Source organism: Haliotis rubra, unplaced genomic scaffold (genome assembly GCF_003918875.1).
Source record: "Haliotis rubra isolate DU_JTF1 unplaced genomic scaffold, ASM391887v1 Scf12, whole genome shotgun sequence".
NCBI classification, from domain to species: Eukaryota; Metazoa; Mollusca; class Gastropoda; order Lepetellida; family Haliotidae; genus Haliotis; species Haliotis rubra.
In genome coordinates, this window is record NW_025765114.1 from 2,284,354 (window position 1) to 2,306,221 (window position 21,868).

Below are 21,868 nucleotides of genomic sequence, written 5' to 3' on the forward strand. Positions count from 1 at the left end.
GATATATATCCATATGTTAGATGGCTTCCTAGTGAGGGTAAACAGAGAAGTGACACACTAGATATATATCTATATGTTAGAAGGCTTCCGAGTGAGGGTAAACAGAGAAGTGACACACTAGATATATATCTATATGTTTGAAGGCTTCCGAGTGAGGGTAAACAGAGAAGTGACACACTAGATATATATCTATATGTTAGATGGCTTCCTAGTGAGGGTAAACAGAGAAGTGACACACTAGATATATATCTATATGTTAGATGGCTTCCTAGTGAAGGTAAACAGAGAAGTGACACACTAGATATATATCTATATGTTAGAAGGCTTCCGAGTGAAGGTAAACAGAGAAGTGACACACTAGATATGTATCTATATGTTAGATGGCTTCCTAGTGAAGGTAAACAGAGAAGTGACACACTAGATATATATCTATATGTTAGATGGCTTCCTAGTGAGGGTAAACAGAGAAGTGACACACTAGATATATATCTATATGTTAGAAGGCTTCCGAGTGAGGGTAAACAGAGAAGTGACACACTAGATATATATCTATATGTTAGAAGGCTTCCGAGTGAAGGTAAACAGAATGTTTGTTTAGGAAAATGAACAATGAACAACCTGCCGTCCTGAGTGGTGTTCTTCATCACATGCACAGTTAGTGCGATTTCCCCACCATGTGATTTGCCGTAAGATTGCTCAAACATCTAAAGCTGATTTACCTGATCAAAAGACAAAGATCAAAGTACCTTTGATCATGCTGCTGAACCAAATCTGTGAAAGACTATTCAACTCAAGCCTGGAATAAAGAACATGAAGGAAATCAACAAAAGCAGGCACAAAGAGGGATTAGAAAATATGGCAAACTGCATTTCTGACACAATGATTATGTAGAGCAATGGACAAGAATGATAATTGTGTCATGTGAATACTGTTGTAACTATTCAGGGAATCAGGGATTACTCGTATATGGGAAATATGTCTCTTTTAACTTGAAAAGTATACTTAGAACTAGCTAAGACTAGAACACAGATTGGTACTCCACGATAACTATGAATCAATTTCTCAGCCAAACGCCCCCACACCTAATAATGCCATTGAAGGCATTGGAAGACATTGAATGTAATTCGAGCATTAGTTCCCGACTGATAACAAATCCATACACTATTGACCAAGCTGGGACCTCGTTACAGTTTGGTATTATTGATGTATTTGTGAAAATGCTCATTATAAGATTCATGCGTTTGATGAATTGTCATTATTGGAAAACTGATGTTGATGATATGTTGATATTTATGTCGGATTCATGTTGAGACACGTGTGGTTGTTATGACGACACAGTTTTAATTTGACAGCCTGCTGATCATGAGGAAAGTGTGATGCATTAATGGATTTATTTTGCTGTTTCGATGTTTCATCAGATGAGCTTACAGTTTTGCTCACTTACTGTTTGGGTACGGATTGACTGATGTTACAACAGATTCTTCTTCCTTGTCCTTGTTAATTTACTGATGTATGGTGTTGAGCAACAACTGTTGATCTTGTCTCAGGGATGTCACAATATCATTACCGCATGTAGCAATACACTTAATGTATGCTTGTTCAGCCTGAAATTCTCTCATGTTACCCAGTTAAAGTGAGTTAATTTTCATTTAGTTATAGTTTAATTTGCAGGACGGGTTAGTCCAGAATCTCTGTAATTGATTTATTCCATTAACAGTGGTAAGGCAACACTGGCTTAAGTAGTTATCATGCTGGGTCATTGCAGAATTTGGTAAAAAAAATTTTTCAAAATCACCACAGCATTCGAACATAAATAAACCAAAGTGGACCATGTATCATGGTTACAGGTGTAAAATCACAGTCCATCAATACAACCTCAAATCACGACACCTGAACCTTATCTGTATGATTAATAATTACAGTTGATCACAACATATATACCATGTCTGAATGATCAATAGGGGACCATGTATCATGGTTACGGGTGTAAAATCACAGTCCATCAATACAACCTCAAATCACGACACCTGAACCTTATCTGTATGATTAATAATTACAGTTGATCACAACATTTATACCATGTCTGTATGATAAATAATTACAGTTGATCACAACATATATACCATGTCTGTATGATTAATAATTACAGTTGATCACAACATATATACCATGTCTGTATGATTAATAATTACAGTTGATCACAACATATATACCATGTCTGTATGATTAATAATTACAGTTGATCACAACATATATACCATATCTGTATGATTAATAATTACAGTTGATCACAACATATATACCATGTCTGTATGATTAATAATTACTGTTGATCACAACATATATACCATGTCTGTATGATTAATAATTACAGTGGACCACAACATATATACCATGTCTGTATGATTAATAATTACAGTTGATCACAACATATATACCATGTCTGTATGATTAATAATTACAGTTGACCACAACATATATACCATGTCTGTATGATTAATAATTACAGTTGATCACAACATATATACCATGTCTGTATGATTAATAATTACAGTTGACCACAACATATATACCATGTCTGTATGATTAATAATTACAGTTGACCACAACATATATACCATGTCTGTATGATTAATAATTACAGTTGATCACAACATATATACCATGTCTGTATGATAAAAAATTACAGTTGATCACAACATATATACGATATCTCTATGATCAATAATTACAGTGGATCACAACATATATACCATGTTTGTATGATTAATAATTACAGTTGATCACAACATATATACCGTGTCTGTATGATTAATAATTACAGTGGATCACAACACCTACACCCTGTCTGTATGTTTAATAGTGAGGAAGCTTTTTCACTTTTTTACAGTTTGACCAACCTGTCAAAAGCCTGAATCAGAATTTTTTTTTGTTTATTTGAATTTTGTTGTTGTTAATGACTGCTCCATCTTTGATAAGAAAAGACAAGATAAAACTGCAAAACCCAGAGAAAATTTAAATTACTAATAAGTATAAAAATATGAAGTCTCTGACCACAGTGTGAGAACACAGCTTTCCTAAGGTTATTACCTGAACATATACTTAAACTTAACTGAGTCAAACACAACAAGTTCCGGTCTCTTCCTCCTCCATCATCCCCCCATCTGTCCAGCACTCACATGTACACAAACCATTCTGAGCTGAATAAATGGGTTTTATATGTTTATGAAGACCTAACCAAGATCATTTTAGCAAATATACTTAAGAAGTGTGTGTGTGTGTAGGCGTTGAAATCTAGGAGTTTCTCTTTTCGTTTTCTTCAAACCTTTTGGTCTGGGCATACATACTGCTCATGAAGAATGCAGCAAGAAGAGGTCTACGACCTGTATTTATGAATGTGTCTAAGTCTGATACCTTGCTGATTGTATGTCATCAGACCCACATAACCAGATTGGCCCAGACTGTGAACCACGTTCAACCACTGGTATCCTGCCCTGACCAAACTGTCTGTTATAGCTGCTACTTTGTGGCTCGCTCCTGCCACACACAGCAACCTAGCTACCTAGGTCACTGTTAATCGGGTCACTGTTACCAGCTTAAATCAATCAATACAGATGCCTAACAACATTTTTCTGTATATAAGTGAAAATTGTTGCAAGATGTCTTCAGACTTGGATGTAGACTCATCATGAAAACCCACTGTGCTTGATCATTGGCAATATTGATCCTGAGGTGGCCGGTCAACTTGCTGCGTCACTGGAGAGTGTTTAAATATCCATGTTATTTAGATGGTAATTGATCGCTCACTAAGTCAGTCAGTTTTGCTTAGTGGTACACCCACACACTGATGCAGATCAATTTGCTGGCTGCTCCATGTTCCTACTCCAGCATGTGACCGTCTGCTAGCAGTCAGTTCGGATTAAGTGTGACATGTGTGATGGCCAAACTGGATAGATATTCAGATATTAGATATTAGATTCGCCCGTGTTGAATAGTAACCAAAAATCAGTCGAACACATTTGTTTTAGTTCATGTCAGTGTATCTTCGTCCATTCATGTGAATATGGAGAATCTGTAGGATGCCACACCATTGTTGTCTATCAAATAATCCTATAATTGTGGGGTTTGAGTGCCAGATTCAACCTGATTACAATTCTTAGTTTACAACCTACTTGTGATCAATGCTCATTATTTCAGTCATAGGTTTGTCTGATCCAGACTTTCACAAATATCATTAATGGCATTGTTAAAGTTTGTGCCAAGTGCCAAATCTTGTATCAATAACTACAGTTTTAGCAGTCAGTGTCAGCAGGTGAAGAATAAGGTTTACAGTCATGACATGAGGATATGAAGAAAACAGATAAAGTTGCTTGTTATAGCATTAATGTAGAAAGGTCTGTACCCGTGAAGATTCGTGTAAGAATTGTTCTTCAGGTGATCAGGTGATCAGGTGGTCAGACTCACTGACTTGCTTGACACATGTCATTGTATTTCAATTGCATAGATCGATGCTTAAGATGTTGATCACTGCATTGTCTGGTCCGAACTCAATTATTGTAGACTGCCGTCATATAGCTGAGTGTGGCGTTAATCAACAAACAAACAAAAACAGACTAGAAGATTCTAGATGTGTATGTGTTGGAAGATGTCAATTTACTTATTGTGTGTTGATCCTTGTCATTTGATAGATGACTTCCACTCTTCTCTGTGTATGCCCAGTTTGGAAGGCTTTCTTCTGACTGATTAGGGGCGGTGGGGTAGCCTAGTGGTTAAAGCGTTGGCTCGTCACGCCGAAGACCCGGGTTCGAATCCCCACATGGGTACAATGTGTGAAGCCCATTTCTTGTGACCCCCGCCGTGATGTTGCTGGAATATTGCTAAAAGCTGCGTAAAACGAAAACTCAGTCAGTCAGTGTGATTGTTCAAGTGCTCTTGTTATCATGTTTGTGGCACCCTGCTCTCAGATTTATGATGCGGTTTGTTAGTTTTCGATTGCATGTTGTTTTCTGTTACTGATTCTAAGTGTATTGTAGATACAGAGAATCCATCCTGAACTAGTGTCATCAGAAGGCCAATCTCATAGAAGTATATGTACTATGTTTTCCTTGACATGGTCAGAACTGCAGCAAACATTAGATAAGTTACCTTCAGATGTCTGTTGACTGGAGTGAGCATGTGGTTTTACACCTGTGGCTTCTGTGGCCAACCGACCATACTCTTAGGTTAAATACAGGCAGCTGACCTGCACATGGCTGTGCTGACGGCCATGATAATAATCATTCTGCTGTAAGTCTTGACAGCACTGTGAACATTCAGATGCATGACTTAACTCAGGAAATGTACAAACATGTCTATACTCCCTGTAAAACCCATATCCCACCAAAGTATCTTCAATACCTGCTTCTGACTCATGGGAATTGGGATAATATATGATCATATTCCCTCCTAGACAGGTCTTACGTTCCACCACATTATCAGGAAAACACAACTGCAATGCTGATATCTTCAAACAGACTTTCATTTTCTGAGATTGACTCAAGCTTGTATGACACTTGACGAGTTGATCCTAGTGTTCGTGGCCATCAAGATTAGGTTATCCTGGTGTGGACTATTGACAGTGTGGCATTGTGACATCTTGTGGGGCACTTGAAAGGTTAATTCCAATACAGCTGATCATTGGTATTGATTCTGAAGACAAGATGCAAGGCTGCTGTCTTGAGGCATCTGATCCTCCTGACCTGACCAGCCATGATCAACCCTGTCATACCTGACTGTGCCTTCAAGCCTCTGGTCACTGCTGGTCAATTGCCTGACCAGCCCGTTCAAGTGCAGTGTGATGAGCAGCTCATATTGAAGATGTTCTGCAACTGTTAGGAAGCGTCTGCTGTGAAGCCTGTAGGAAACTCCTTGATTCCATTGGACATACAGCTCACTTGAAGGGCTGTGTATTGGCAAATACATTGTATTTCAATATATTGCGATTCAGGTACCTGTATTGCAATACGTATTGCGATATATTAGGAACTTCAGTGTTTGACACTGACTGACACTAATTATGCATGTCAATTCTATTTTCTACATTTTAAGTTCTTAAACATATATGTTATGGTTCTTATAACAGCAATATCAAAATTAGGTTGCATAGTCAGTGATTCTGTTGTCTTTTTTATACAATATATAGTATTACAGTATGCTGCTTTGTCATTGAATAATAAAGGAAAACATTTGTTGTGAATGAAAGTATGTGTAGACCATAAAGATAATCATAAAAACTTCATATATTATCTGTACTCAAACATATCGGTTCTCAGAAAAGGTATTGCAATACGTATCGTTTAAAAAGCGTATTGTGATATACTGGTATACCGGTAATACCTGCAGTCCTACTTGTTATAGGGTGATGTGACAATCCAATGAAATAGGGATGATGCTTTCTCATAATCATATGTTACCCCATATCATGATTGGTCATGTTTCAGCTGTGACATGTAATCCATGTTTTGTAAGTGGGCCTTCATGCTCTCTTAGCATTGAAAAACTCTTGCTGTGAACATTGAGACATGCTTGTCTATCTGCTCTATAGGAAGTGGGTGAGATAATGTTGTTTAATACTGCAATCATCAGTAGTATTGTTGTATCGCTGTAGCATGAAAATAATAACATTGGCGATAGACTAACCAGGGGTTGAAAGTGTAGCAGCTATGAAGTTCCATCACTGTGGTCCGACTGATCTGATGGTGGACAGTTTCTCCACATGACCGAAGAAGGAAATGTTGAGTATCCTGGTGTGACTTGCCACGGTAGTATGATTTGTGATACACACCGTAGAGTCCCACACGATGAACAAGATCATACCTTGTGGCCCCATTTGTCACCTTTGGCAAGGAAAGCTTTCTGGGTGCAGCATGGTGGACATGAACAAGCTCCACCCTCTATTTTTGTCCTGGGTAAAGTAGTGTCATGTTTAGTTCTACTGTGGGGGGAAGGACATCCTGTGTGTCATTTGTTCAATCTGCCATATAGGCAGGCTTCATTGGAACAATCGTTTTGAAAGTCAGTTTTGAGTCAACCAAATGAGATGTGGACAGTCACTTAAACAACAGTCAGACTCCTTCACATGTGTCAAATCTAATCATCTACTAATTTGGGTTATTTTAGTGGAATGGGGATGCAGGAGCCATTGTTGTCACTTTTTTTATGAAACTAATTATTTTAATTTTATATTTTTTTTGGCGTATTCCCTTGACAAGACACAATTTCTCTGCGACAGATTCAGCCAGCAGGAACATATGTGTCCTGTGTCCTTTAAGACTATGTCAAACATTGGCCATCTCGTGGTGGTAGGGAAAGACCATCCTGTTTTTCTATGGACACAGGAGGCTATGGCATTAACCCAATGTCATCTCCAGACAGAAGGCCTTGTTGTCGCCAACCCCCTTATTGGAAGTTGGGACATTTGTTTACAGGAACAAGTCATAAATCCTTGGCAAAATGTACCCATAGTCAATGTATCAGCTAGCCGATCAATGCTAATGACCATGCTAGACTGTGAGGGTGGGTAATTGCCATCACTTTAACACTGATTCCAGGGGATGTTTATTAGTGGTGGTAAATTCCTATGTCTGTGCAGCATAATGATTAGTAAAAGGATGAAAATATGGCAACTGTCATGAGCTAGCAAATCTGCTAAATTCAGATAATTTAATGGTTGGCACATTGTCAGCATTCACTGGTTCTCAGACTATGGAGTCAGTAATGACTGATGTAGAGGAGACTAGGTCCTCTGTATGTCATGCTTGTCATAAGAAGGAGACTCTAGATTGGGAATGCAGTCAGGACAATGGCTACAGAGACAGCTCGGAGCTAGGCACAGACAGTCTGCACTGATGTAAACAGCATCTTTGGATTAATATGCTTAACATTGATGATGGGTAATCAGTACCCTAGAATTTCTGATATCATAAACTGTCCAGCATGTGTCTAAATACTCATATGCTGTCCAGCAAGTGTCTGTATGTTGATAAACTGTCCAGGAAGTGTCTGTATGTTAGTCTACTGTCCAGGAAGTGTCTGTATGTTGATATACTGTTCAGGATGTGTCTGTATGTTGATATACTGTCCAGGAAGTGTCTGTATGTTGATATACTGTCCAGGAAGTATCTGTATGTTGATAAACTGTCCAGGAAGTGTCTGTATGTTGATATACTGTCCAGGAAGTGTCTGTATGTAGATATACTGTCCAGGATGTGTCTGTATGTAGATATACAGTCCAGGAAGTGTCTCTATGTTGATATACTGTCCAGGAAGTGATTGTATGTTGATATACTGTCCAGGAAGTGTCTGTATGTTGATATACTGTCCAGGATGTGTCTGTATGTTGATATACTGTCCAGGATGTGTCTGTCTGTAGATATACAGTCCAGGAAGTGTCTGTATGTTGATATACTGTCCAGGATGTGTCTGTATGTTGATATACTGTCCAGGAAGTATCTGTATGTTGATATACTGTCCAGGAAGTGTCTGTATGTTGATATACTGTCCAGGAAGTGTTTGTATGTTGATATACTGTCCAGGAAGTATCTGTATGTTGATATACAGTCCAGGAAGTGTCTGTATGTTGATATACTGTCCAGGAAGTGTCTGTATGTTGATATACTGTCCAGGAAGTGTCTGATATACTGTCCAGGAAGTGTCTGTATGTTGATATACTGTCCAGGAAGTGTCTGTATGTTGATATACTGTCCAGGAAGTGTTTGGATGTTGATATACTGTCCAGGAAGTATCTGTATGTTGATATACTGTCCAGGAAGTGTCTGTATGTTGATATACTGTCCAGGAAGTGTCTGTATGTTGATATACTGTCCAGGAAGTGTCTGGATGTTGATATACTGTCCAGGATGTGTGTGTTTAGTCATGTACTATCCAGGATGTGTCTGTTGCATGTTTGAAGGGGCTTCAGTTGTCGTTGAGAATACCCAGGCTTGTGTATATGAGCATAATGTGACACAGACTTGATATTCAATTTTCTGTTTTTTGACAGTTGAACCATAGAAAGTTCTCTTGTCCAGACTTTGGATCTTTGAAGTCAGGTATAATCTGACAGAGATAAATGAAGAGGCTTCCTTGAGAGGCTCTAATTCAAATACCCATATTGTGTACATGTATATTAATAGCATAAAACCATGTAATACTGCATTTACATTACATAATATTATTAGGTTTAATAATTTTCCTGATTGTTTATTAAAAGTCCTTGTTATGATAATCATTAATGTTTAGATTGACATTGCAAAATATACTGTTTCATTTCTCAGCAAAGAAATCAGTGAACTATTCTAATGTTACCAGCATACAAACCAAAGATGTTGTTTTGTGCATTTAGCCATAATGGATGGCTTTGAACACAGTCGTCGGTGTGAACTACTTCAAACCAGCGTAGTTTCAGGGTTTGCTTCAACAAACAAAGACTTTCATTGTAGCTCAGTCAGGACAGCTGACTTAACTTTGTGTGATGAAGCTTCTCCATTTCTTTCTGGCCATATTGATGTCCAAAACAGCATAGGATATATCCTTGAAGCAATGTGAGAGAAAGAATTCTGTGGTATGTTATTGACCTCACTTCTTCCAAGCTCACAAGATGCATCCCTTTGAAATGTGCATGTGGTGATTAAGGATGCAGCAGGTCTGAAATCTGCAATTTTTATAGCTGATACTGTAGGGCCAAAGACTACAGGAATGATATAAGGAACAGGGTATGTTCCATAAATATTAGCATTGTATGGAGTCAGCTGGTGCACTGTGTCTATAGAGAGACATGATGTACCTTGTCTATAAAGAGACATGATGTACCTTGTCTACAGAGAGACATGTTGTACCTTGTCTATAGAGAGACATGATGTACCTTGTCTATAGAGAGACATGATGTTCCTTGTCTATAGAGAGGCATGATGTACCTTGTCTATAGAGAGACATGATGTACCTTGTCTACAGAGAGACATGATGTACCTTGTCTATAGAGAGACATGATGTACCTTGTCTATAGAGAGACATGATGTACCTTGTCTATAGAGAGACATGATGTACCTTTTCTATAGAGAGACATGATGTACCTTGTCTATAGAGAGACATGATGTACCTTGTCTATAGAGAGACATGATGTACCTTGTCTACAGAAAGACATGTTGTACCTTGTCTATAAAGAGACATGATGCATCTTGTCTATAGAGAGACATGATGTGCCTTGTCTATAGAGAGACATGATGTACCTTGTCTATAGAGAGACATGTTGTACCTTGTCTACAGAGAGACATGTTGTACCTTGTCTACAGAGAGACATGATGTACCTTATCTACAGAGAGACATGATGTACCTTGTCTATAGAGAGACATGTTGTACCTTGTCTATAGAGAGATGATGTACCTTGTCTATAGAGAGATATGATGCACCTTGTCTATAGAGAGACATGATGTACCTTGTCTACAGAGAGACATGATGTACCTTGTCTACAGAGATACATGATGTGCCTTGTCTACAGAGAGACATGATGTACCTTGTCTATAGAGAGATATGATGCACCTTGTCTATAGAGAGACATGATGTACCTTGTCTATAGAGAGATATGATGCACCTTGTCTATAGAGAGACATGATGTACCTTGTCTACAGAGAGACATGATGTACCTTGTCTGCAGAGATACATGATGTACCTTGTCTACAGAGAGACATGATGTACCTTGTCTATAGAGAGATATGATGCACCTTGTCTATAGAGAGACATGATGTACCTTGTCTATAGAGAGACATGATGTACCTTGTCTACAGAGAGACATGATGTACCTTGTCTACAGAGATACATGATGCACCTTGTCTATAGAGAGACATGATGTACCTTTTCTATAGAGAGACATGATATACCTTGTCTATAGAGAGACATGATGTACCTTGTCTATAGAGAGACACAATATTCCTCAGTGACAATGTTTGTTACTTATTAAGTTTGATATGATAGTTTGTGGTGGGGGATTATGTCACCTCAGTGACAATGTTTGTTACTCTTTAAGTTTGATTTGATAGTTTGTGGTGGGGGATTATGTCACCTCAGTGACAATGTTTGTTACTCTTTAAGTTTGATTTGATAGTTTGTGGTGGGGGATTATGTCACCTCAGTGACAATGTTTGTTACTCTTTAAGATTGATTTGATAGTTTGTGGTGGGGGATTATGTCACCTCAGTGACAATGTTTGTTTTATTTGTTTGAAGAAGGTTACATTAGTTACATTCCTGATTTCCCAGTCAAATCTTGGAAAAGGTTTTCAGTGTGATATATTTTGTTTCATAAACTCTGAAACGTTGAATGAAATCTGATGTTTTTAATTGTATAAAGAATCGAATAGAAAATGATAGAATCGAGGGTCCCATATCCAAAACCGAATCGAGGTCTGGATGAATCGTTGCAGCCCTCATGTCTGTCAGAAATGAACAATAAAGAGACATGATGCTATTTATGTACCCATCATGAAGTGTTGCACATAATACATCAAAGAGAGCTTTTTTAAGCTTCAGTATGAAGGTAATTTTAAATATATTGCTATCGTATTTTCAATGGAAGAATGGATGGCGTACTTTGGATATGGAAATAGTTGACATGTCATCTTCTGATCTTTTGTATTGGAGCTCCGATCTTCAATGTACATGTACGTGTATGTGTTAATCCCGGGATGTGATTGAGTATTTGATGCTTGATCTTAGATCTTCTTAATGATGTCGGCCAGGCTGAATGTCAGATGTGAACCTGTCCAGGAAAGAGCAGCTGCTGGCTGTTTGATGTGTACAGTTCCAATCCCATCCCTATCATCATGGGGAAATGATGTAGCTGTCCAGCGTCTTATAATCTTGGTCACAGCACAGATATGGATTCACTGGATTGAAATCCCTTCTCGTACATTTTCAGTGTGTGTGTTCGTGTGTGTGGGGGCTGTACCTGAAACGCAGCAAAAAAACACCAGATTGAGTAGTCTGAAACAGTCGGATACAATGGTGTTGTACGGACTTCACCCTTCTGAAACTCCCTGTCTGAACTCCCCTCCCCTTGACCTCATCCTTCTGACCTCTACCTCCTGATTTCATTCAGTTGGTCTTGCCTCTTGTTGAATCTTCACCCTCCTGAAAACCAGCCTTGTGACCCAACCCTCCTTACAAAATATACTGAACCACAAAAGAAACATCACCTTTCAAAATCAAATGCAAAATTTTGTTCTTACAAGGTGGTGTTTTTCTTATGATTGTCCCATTTTGTTAACATGTTTTTCAATCCAAATTGACAGTTATTACCAACATCAGTGTGTTTCCTGATGAAAAAGCATATATCGACCAAACGCACCGAAAAAAACAGACATGGTAAAAGGTTCCGTATGACATTTGTGAAAATGAAAATGTATGTGCATGCCGTGACAGTCCTACCAATGAAATCGTGTCCCAAACTGGCCTGAAATCATTTTTGTTTTGACACAATCACCATACCACGACTTATGATACATCAGAGTAACAAAGTCTGGGGACGATTGCAAGTTGTCCAGACTGCACGGAGGGTAGCCAATCTACCGACTGCAGGAGTGGTATCAGATCACTAACAGTATCTAAGACCGTCCATGCAGTGGACGACCTTCAGTAACATCACAACGTCAAGACCGACAGACTGTGCGCAACCATCTGCAGGATAGCTTCCCCACTACCCAGCGACGGAAACAGCACGCCAGACCATTCAGACTCACAGCAGACCCATCAGTGCCAATACAATGCATCAACGTTTATGCGGAAGAAACCTCTGATGTCACAGATCACATCGTAGTCCTGTCTTCACCGCTCATCACCGCCAAAACCGAGAATGGAGAACTGTGCTTTATCTCATGAAAGCCAATATTGTGTTTCGACAGTCGATGGCAGAGTGAGAGTATGGTGAAGGCGTGGGGAACTGTTTTCCAATGTATGTATTGTTGAAAGAGACTCGTGGGGTGGTCCAAGCATCATGGTGTGGGGTGCAATCAGTCTGGACCAGTCAGTTGACGCCGTGGTGTTCCAGAATCTTGGTCCAGGATGAGGAAATGACGTGACAGCTGCTCACTATTTTCACCAAGTCATAAGACGCCATGTGGTACCACATTTTGGACGTTACAGAAATCACATCTTCCAGCAAGACAACGCACGTGCCCACACTGCCAGAGCAACACTGGACTTCCTAAGACAACGTGGCATCCAAACCATACAATAGCCTGCACTCAGTCCGGATTTAAGTCCAGTAGAACACCTTTGGGACGGATTCAAAGAAAACCGCAGCAGGACTTGATCAGGCATTTCACAGAGTATGGACCCAAGTGTCTATGGCCTTCATCAACCGGCTTATTCATTCCATGTACAAACGATGCAACGCTTTCATCGATACCCATGGAGGTCACACGCAATACTGACTTTGGGGTATCTTTTGCTGATTTTGCTTGTGTGAACTCTAAATGTGATTCCCGAAAATGTGTTAACCATAGTTTTCAAATTGGAACTCAATCCCCTGTTTTGATTGTTAATTAGAGTGAATTAAAGTGTGTGCTTTAAGAAACCGCTATCGGTGCAACATTTCTTTTGTGGTTCAGTATATTAGGTCTTTACTTCTGATCAACATGTGGTCAGCTGATACTGGGGTCTGTTCCTAGAAGGGTCGAAGCTGTTGGGCTCATTCTCAGTATGCTATCTGCATGAAATATATGATGATGATAATGATGATTGTCATGATGACAAGCACCTGTGGTTGTTGATGATGTTGTATGTGAATCCACTTGTCGTGATGATTGTGGTTGTAATGATGGTGAAGTGTGTCTTAGATATTATTATGAATTATATATTGAGCAACTCCAGCTGCCTTGATTAATGATTTACCTGTTCTGTGTTTCAGTTTGGATATAGCACAAACAGAAAAAGCCAAATTTGGAGAACTTTGTCAGGTAAGTACTCCTTGCTTACCATGTTTCAGAGCCAGTGTCATGGTAATGGCATCAATTCCAGCTCTCATTAGGAAAGACATTGGTAGGAACTTCATTTTGATTTTGGACCTTCACTGAATTGTATACCACTAATTGCCCGTGCGATATCATGGCACCTATGCTCCATCTGCCTCACTACATTCAGTGACATGTCCGGAACAGATTTCCACCATTTTCTCCTCAATGTTTTTTGACCAAGTGACATGTGTCAGCTATTGATTTTTCCTTTTTTACATGAAGAGTTATCAGAAATAACATATTTCTGAAATAGCTTCACACAGTTGAATGTTTAACCACACATTCAGGGAAAGTAGACCTTTTAATGGTTTTGTTCTACCTCCCTGGCTACAGCGAGTATTGTGGGAGGCTGTGCCTCTGATGCCTCTGTGTGATCACTGCTGTGCACACAGTCATGGCTACAGAATCAATAATGCCTGCTGCAATTGGGAAATGCCACACTTTATTGGGTTGTGATTAATTGTAATGATTAATCAATGAAGTTGCAGCAATTGGCTTGTGTTTGATCTCTGAGGGTGTGACCTTTCTGTCTGCCTTGTTCCATTCATTCATTCATGCATTCATTCTTTCATTCATTCATTCATCTATTTCTGTAAGTTGAATGATTTTAATTTCAAAATTTGTCTTCAATGTTGAAACCATCTGTGGAGTGTGTCTCATATCACAAGCTAGTGTGATGTGACAGGGTTCTCTCAATAACAATAGCAAGTCAAGAACAGTGAGTGAAAGATTTGATATGAAACAATGTTATCCTTATGTGAAACCACAACAAAGACACAGGAGGCCAGTGCCAGAGGGTCTCTGTCACTGTAATTGGGATTTGTGCATTGGTATGGAAAGCACGGATATTGGTCATATGCATCACCGGATTGCAAAGCTTACAGGTTCACCAGTAAATTCAGTCAAATAACTCCAAGCATGGGATAAGCAGGGATTGCATGTCTCAAGCTTACACTGTCCTGCTAGATTTCTTGTTATCTGTTTTATGCATGTATAGAGTTTTGTTTTCTGACCTAGATTAGAGTTTCAGATTCAAAGTACACACACAACTTAAGGTTATAAGGTACCCTAACAGGCAGTTTAACACGTCAGATAATATTGTCTTGTGATGTGATGTGGTGCAAATAAACTGTCCTGGTTGGTTGAAGGAATAATTAGTCATATATTTTACAAATGTCCAGGGGCTCTATTCATGAAGCAACCTTACTAAGGTTAACCTTAACTCCCATTCTTTAACATTGCACTGAGGTTACCTTAGTGACTTACGATCACCTTAGTGCTTTGTGAAAGGAGTCCCAGGACTTAAAAGCAAGTGTAGATTAATGGTACCAAACTCTATATATTCCTTCAGCAAGTCATCCATCATGAAGGGACAGAGGTGGCTTAATTGTTTCTGTCGTGTTGCGTTACTTTCCTCTACTTTGACCTGACCTCCCATGACATCGTGTAGATGCTGCGTCAGCACCAACAACTCATGCTACTTTCTATACAACAGTATTATACATTCAGTGCTTTCAGCATCATGCATAATCCTCCTCATCATACTAGGTCTGTCATCTCCATAGCAAAGTCATTTAGTAACATTCATGGATGTAACATGTAAGGGTATGATGTGTCTAAATCTGCTGACACAGATGTTGTGCAGTCACTTTATGGTTCGGTTATAGTTATCTACAGTCCACGTCCTCAAGGCTTGTCATGACTGTAGGGATGATGGTAGTGTCAGAGCATTGCAGTGGGACTCATAATATTCTCATTTTGAAAAAGAAATTTTTAATTGGAACCTTTATCATACACTGATTTCTCTATCGTTAGTATTTACTAAAATTTCAGCTCCAAATGGCAGATGTTCAGGTAAAATGAACTCAGTATTTTCAGCTATATTGATAATTTACCAAGATCCCTAAACATAGTTATTGCTTACCCAAATCACTTATTGACTGAGCAGCTCTTTGAAATGACATTGTGACAAATCTGGCGTGTGCCTCATGGTTTACAGTGTCATCAATCTGTCACTGATTACTGGTTAATGGATAAGCCATGTATACACATTATTCTTGTTGCTGTCCAGTTTCAACTCAAGCTAATCGATCATAGTAATTACCCTACAACTAGCTATTCCCTACCACCGACTTCATTATGTTTTGCTCAAGGCGACTTGCTGTATTGTGCAGTTAGGAGCTTGGTATGACCACAGGGGATAAAGTAGAGCATTCCTCACAAATGCTTGACAGTTTCAAACTATTGAAACTGTCCAAATAAGGTGAATATGAGAGGAATTATGAAATCAAGGTCCTTCAACAACTAATCCCCTCCCACATCCCCTTCCCACACATCCTCCTCCCATACGCCACACATCCTCCTCCCACACATCATCACACCCCCTCCCCCTCCCATACGCCATCCATCCCTCCTCCCATCATCATCACACCACCTCCCCTTCCATACGCTACATATCCTCTCTCCCACACCATCACACCCCCTCCCCTCCCATACCTCCACACATCCTCCTCCCCCACACACCATCACACCCTCCCCCTCCCATATATGCCACACATCCTCCTCCCACACATCATCACACCACCTCCCTCCTATACCGCCACATATCCTCCTCCCACACACCATCACACCCTCCCTCCTATATACACTACACATCCTCCTCCCACACACCATCACACCACTCTCCCTCCCCTACTCCTACATATTCTCTCCCACACACCATCACACCACCTCCCTCCCATACCTCCCACACATTCTCCTCTCCCACACACCATCACACCACCTCCCTCCCATACCCCTACATATCCTCCCTCACACACCATCACACCACTCTCCCTCCTATACCCTACATATCCCTCCTCACACACCATCACACCACTCTCTCCCCCTCCCATACCCCACACATCCTCCTCCCACACACCATCACACCACTCTCCTCCCCTATACTCCCATATCCTCCTTGCCATTAACGACATCACACATCCTCCTCCCACACACCATCATCACACCCTCTCCTCCCATACGCCATATATCCTCTCCCACACACCATCACACCCTCCCTCTCCCATACGCATACACATCCTCCTCCCACACACCATCACACCACCTCCTCCCCTCCTATATACCTCTATATATCTCTCTCCACACACACTATCACACCACTCCTCCCTCCCATAAGCACCACCTCCCTCCACATATCCTCCTCCCACACACCATCACACCCTCCCTCCTATACCCTACATATCCTCCTCCCACACACCATCACACCACCTCCCTCCCATACCCCCACATATCCTCCTCCCACACACCATCACACTCCCTCCCTCCTCCCATACCCCCACATATCCCTCTCACACACACCATCACACCACCTCCCCTCTCCCATACCCCATACCACCACACATCCTCCTCCCCCACACACCATCACACCACCTCCCTCCTCCCATACCCCCACACATTCTCCTCCCACACATCATCACACCACCTCCCCTCCCATACCCCACATATCCCTCCCACACATCATCACACCACCTCCCTCCCATACCCCACACATTCTCCTCCCACACATCATCACACCCCTCCTCCCTCCCATACCCCACATATCCTCTCCCACACACCATCACACCACCTCCCTCCCATACCCCACACATCCTCCTCCCACACATCATCACACAACCTCCCCCTCCCATACCCCCATACATATCCTCCTCCCACACATCATCACACCACCTCTCCCTCCCATACCCCACATATCCCTCTCACACATCATCACACCACCTCCCTCCCATACGCCACATATCCCTCTCCCCACACACCATCGCACCACCTCCCCTTCCTTACTCCACACATCCACCTTCCACACATCATCACACACAACCTCTCCTCCCATACCCCACACATCCCCCTCACACCACTTCCCTCCTATACCACACATATCCCCCTCCCACACACCATCACACCACCTCCACCTCCTATACCTCACACATCCCCCTCACACACATCCTCACACCACTTCCCCCTCCTATACCACACCACTTCCCATCCTATACCACACATATCCCCCTTCCACACACCATCACACCACCTCCACCTCCTATACCTCACATCCACCCACTACATCCCCTTCACACACATGCCCACACCACATCCCCCTCCAACACTTCTCTTTCCCTCCCTCCCCCTCACATTCCCCCCACATCCCCACACCACACACCCCTCCCTCCACGGTACCTATTCAGCATAATGACAGAGTATAATGTTACGATGATACAGCATCCTGATCTCTCCACTGAACAAACGGAGAATGCCTCTCTAGTGCTTTATTGATGCATCACTGATGCTTCATACCAGGGATCCAATTATGTACATGGTGGTATGTATGCTTGACCTTTATGAGAAAGGAAAATTTCATCCATCATATGCTTTCCTCCTTCTCTGGTGCTGTTTACTGAACTGACGTCTTTGTGTCATCAAGACTAATCTCCTCCCCTAGTTTCATTGTTCAAGCGACAAGGACAAGCTCAAACAGATGGCTGGCCAGACAATTTAGAAATGTGTTATAGAGGAGGTGATATTGTACAAACCTCTGACATTTCAGGTTTCCAGTGTACATACCAGTAGTTGGCTTCAAAAATAAACTCAGCACAGGAAGGATATAAAAGTTCAAGCTACTACAGTAAAAATGTAAACATATTTGAAGATTCTAAATTTGTTTAAAACCATTTCAGTGTTTCCACAGCCTTATATACACATGGACAAAAGTCTCACAATTCATAGTATCAATATACCACAATAAGTACCTTATCCAAACCTCATATCAACTTGCTATCTGGATGAATTGACCCTCAAGGAATAATTAAATGGTAAACCAAATTAGAAGAGACTGAAAAACCATATTTTTTTCATTGAAGCAAACATGGCAAAAATAATTGTATTGCTGATAACTATGGTTGTATGATGTAAACAAGTGCAGGCAACAAGAAATCAACGGTGTATCAATAACCGAGCACAATGTCAATAATATCTGGTGTAACCTCCATTAATGGCAATAACATCTCTAACCCTCTTCCTCATTGACTGCATCAGAAGTTGAATTTGACTTACATTCCAGTCTTGATGGCATGATAGTTCAAATCTTCCATGTTTTGTACCAGGGGATCTCTCTGGCATAGTTTGTGACTCATAATGTCCCAAACATGTTCGGTGGGATTGAGATCTGGGCTCCTGGCAAGCCACAGTGGATTTGATCCTGCCTCCACATGCATGATGTGGAGTATCATTGTCATCCATGAAGACTGACCTTGTGTTCAAAGGATGGTTATCGAAATGTGGTACAACAACCATGTTTGGATGTCAATAATATATACCACTGTGCATTCAGATTATGTCTGATTGTCTCAAGGTCAAGTTTACAGTCATGTGATAGGCAACTCCCATGCCATAAGTGAACCCCAGCAAACGGTACTTGCTCCAAGATATTCTGTGCTTTGTGCAGCACCAAAAACAAGGTCAGCCTCAATCATGAACAATTTGACTTTCGGCCGACCGGTTGACCCTTCCCCATGATCTCAAATTCCAGTGATGTTGAGTTTGAGTTGAGTCAAGCTGCTTTGTGCTCTTGGGATAACAATGGACTTCTGATAGGTCATCTGGCACTATGCCTGGCCCATTTCAGGAGTGAGTGAGTGAGTGAGTTTAGTTTTACGCTGCACTTAGCAATATTCCAGCTACATGGCGGCGGTCTGTAAATAATCGAGTCTGGACCAGACAATCCAGTGATCAACAGCATGAGTATCGATCTACACAGTTGGGAACCGATGACACATGTCAACCAAGTCAGCAAACCTGCCCACCCAATCCCGTTAGTCCCCTCTTACGACAAGCATAGTCGCATTTTGTGGCAAGCATGGGTTGCTGAAGACCTATTCTACCCCAGATCTTCAAGGGTCCCGATTTTAGGCGATTTCATGCCATGGACAAATGACAATGTGGAAAGCACACAGTGTTTTGCATGGCAGCACTTGGCATGATTGAATGGATGAAGTCTTGCGATTGTGGTCGCTGTATTATCCCAAGTAGTTGTCACTCGTGGTCGACCTAAACACTGACGAACCATAATGTCATTAGTTTTCTGGCCAATTGGCTGACAGTTGATGGATCTTGAACAACATCTCATGTGACATGCCAGCCCTCAGTGACATGCCAGCATTCCTCATACCAATAACTTGCCATCCTTGAGCAATCGTCCATTGAAGAGGCCCCGTATTTGCTTATCATCTACAAATAAAAAATTGATTTTCACTATTATTGAGCTGTAAGAATACTTTACAGAAACTTGATATTTGCTTAATGACAGACACACACATTGCACATGATGCTCACCTTTGATTGTAGCACATGCATATCTAAAATCAATGTTTGGTGTGCCTGAAAGGTGAAAATGATCAACAAATATACTCATGGTATAAATATATATGACTTTTGGGTTAAAATATCATAGGTGTTGCAATACTTTTTTTTCCATGTGTATATTTTCCTTATTAGGAGTTCAAATCTTTCAAAGATCATCAGATGTTTAGGCAAACAATAGTATTATTTACCTGTGAACATTGCATCACTCTGTGTTTGAATATATGTAAGTCCATATGTTGAGGTTTCAAAACATTGTCCTGGTTTTATGTTTGAATAGCTCTCCTTATGTTATCCAGATTCAGAAATATCACATACAGTAAAAACCTGCCCAAAGTTGAAATAGCTTCGATATTGGAAGTTTGTTTTCCTGCCTGGCATTAACTGATGATGAGATGAAAGTTCCAGCCTGGAGTGCATGCTGTATCTAGAGGTGGTATAGCTGGGATCTCTCTGTATGGAGGACTCTAGATTTGATGGACGACATGTCTGCCATGTAGCTCAGTGATGAAGACACTGAGGAAGGATGATGTATGGAGTTGTCACAGCACTCAGAGCAGCTAAATGGCAGCTTTTTGCACAATGTGCTCCAAGATTAAAACTTGGGAAGTTTTCTTTATTTCTCACCTCTTCTTGCTTGCTTCTCACAGCGTCTTGTAAGATGACAGATCATGAAGGATGAATTAGCACTCTTTACTTATACTTTAGTGCACACTTCATTCCATGTCCTTTCTGAAACCATGAAGAATCTTAGATGCCAATACCCAACAAGCACTTAACTACCCCATCTAACCAATTCACCTGCTTGCTTATCTGTCCTCCATGTAATCTTGAACAATGCTAGACTCCCCCATCTAACCAATTCACCTGCTTGTTTATCTGTCCTCCATGTAATCTTGAACAATGCTAGACTCCCCCATCTGACCAATTCACCTGCTTGTTTATCTGTCCTCCATGTAATCTTGAACAATGCTAGACTCTCCCCATCTGTCCTCCAATTCACCTGCTTGTTTATCTGTCCTCCATGTAATCTTGAACAATGCTAGACTCCCCCATCTGACCAATTCACCTGCTTGTTTATCTGTCCTCCATGTAATCTTGAACAATGCTAGACTCCCCCATCTGACCAATTCACCTGCTTGTTTATCTGTCCTCCATGTAATCTTGAACAATGCTAGACTCCCCCATCTGACCAATTCACCTGCTTGTTTATCTGTCCTCCATGTAATCTTGAACAATGCTAGACTCCCCCATCTGACCACTTCACCTGCTTGTTTATCTGTCCTGTATGTAATCTTGAACAATGCTAGACTCCCCATCTGCTACCATCTGACCAATTCACCTGCTTGTTTATCTGTCCTCCATGTAATCTTGAACAATGCTAGACTCCCCCATCTGACCAATTCACCTGCTTGT

The 21,868-nt window shown here is 40.8% G+C and overlaps 1 protein-coding gene across 1 annotated transcript in view; it reads left to right on the forward strand.

Moving 5' to 3' along the window:
* Window positions 1-21,868, forward strand: part of LOC124262485 (uncharacterized protein KIAA0513-like) — a 102,860-nt gene that overhangs the window by 35,905 nt on the left and 45,087 nt on the right. Inside the window, 1 exon segment of the mRNA XM_046696994.1 lies at window positions 13,939-13,987. Coding sequence (XP_046552950.1) covers window positions 13,939-13,987 — 49 coding nt within the window.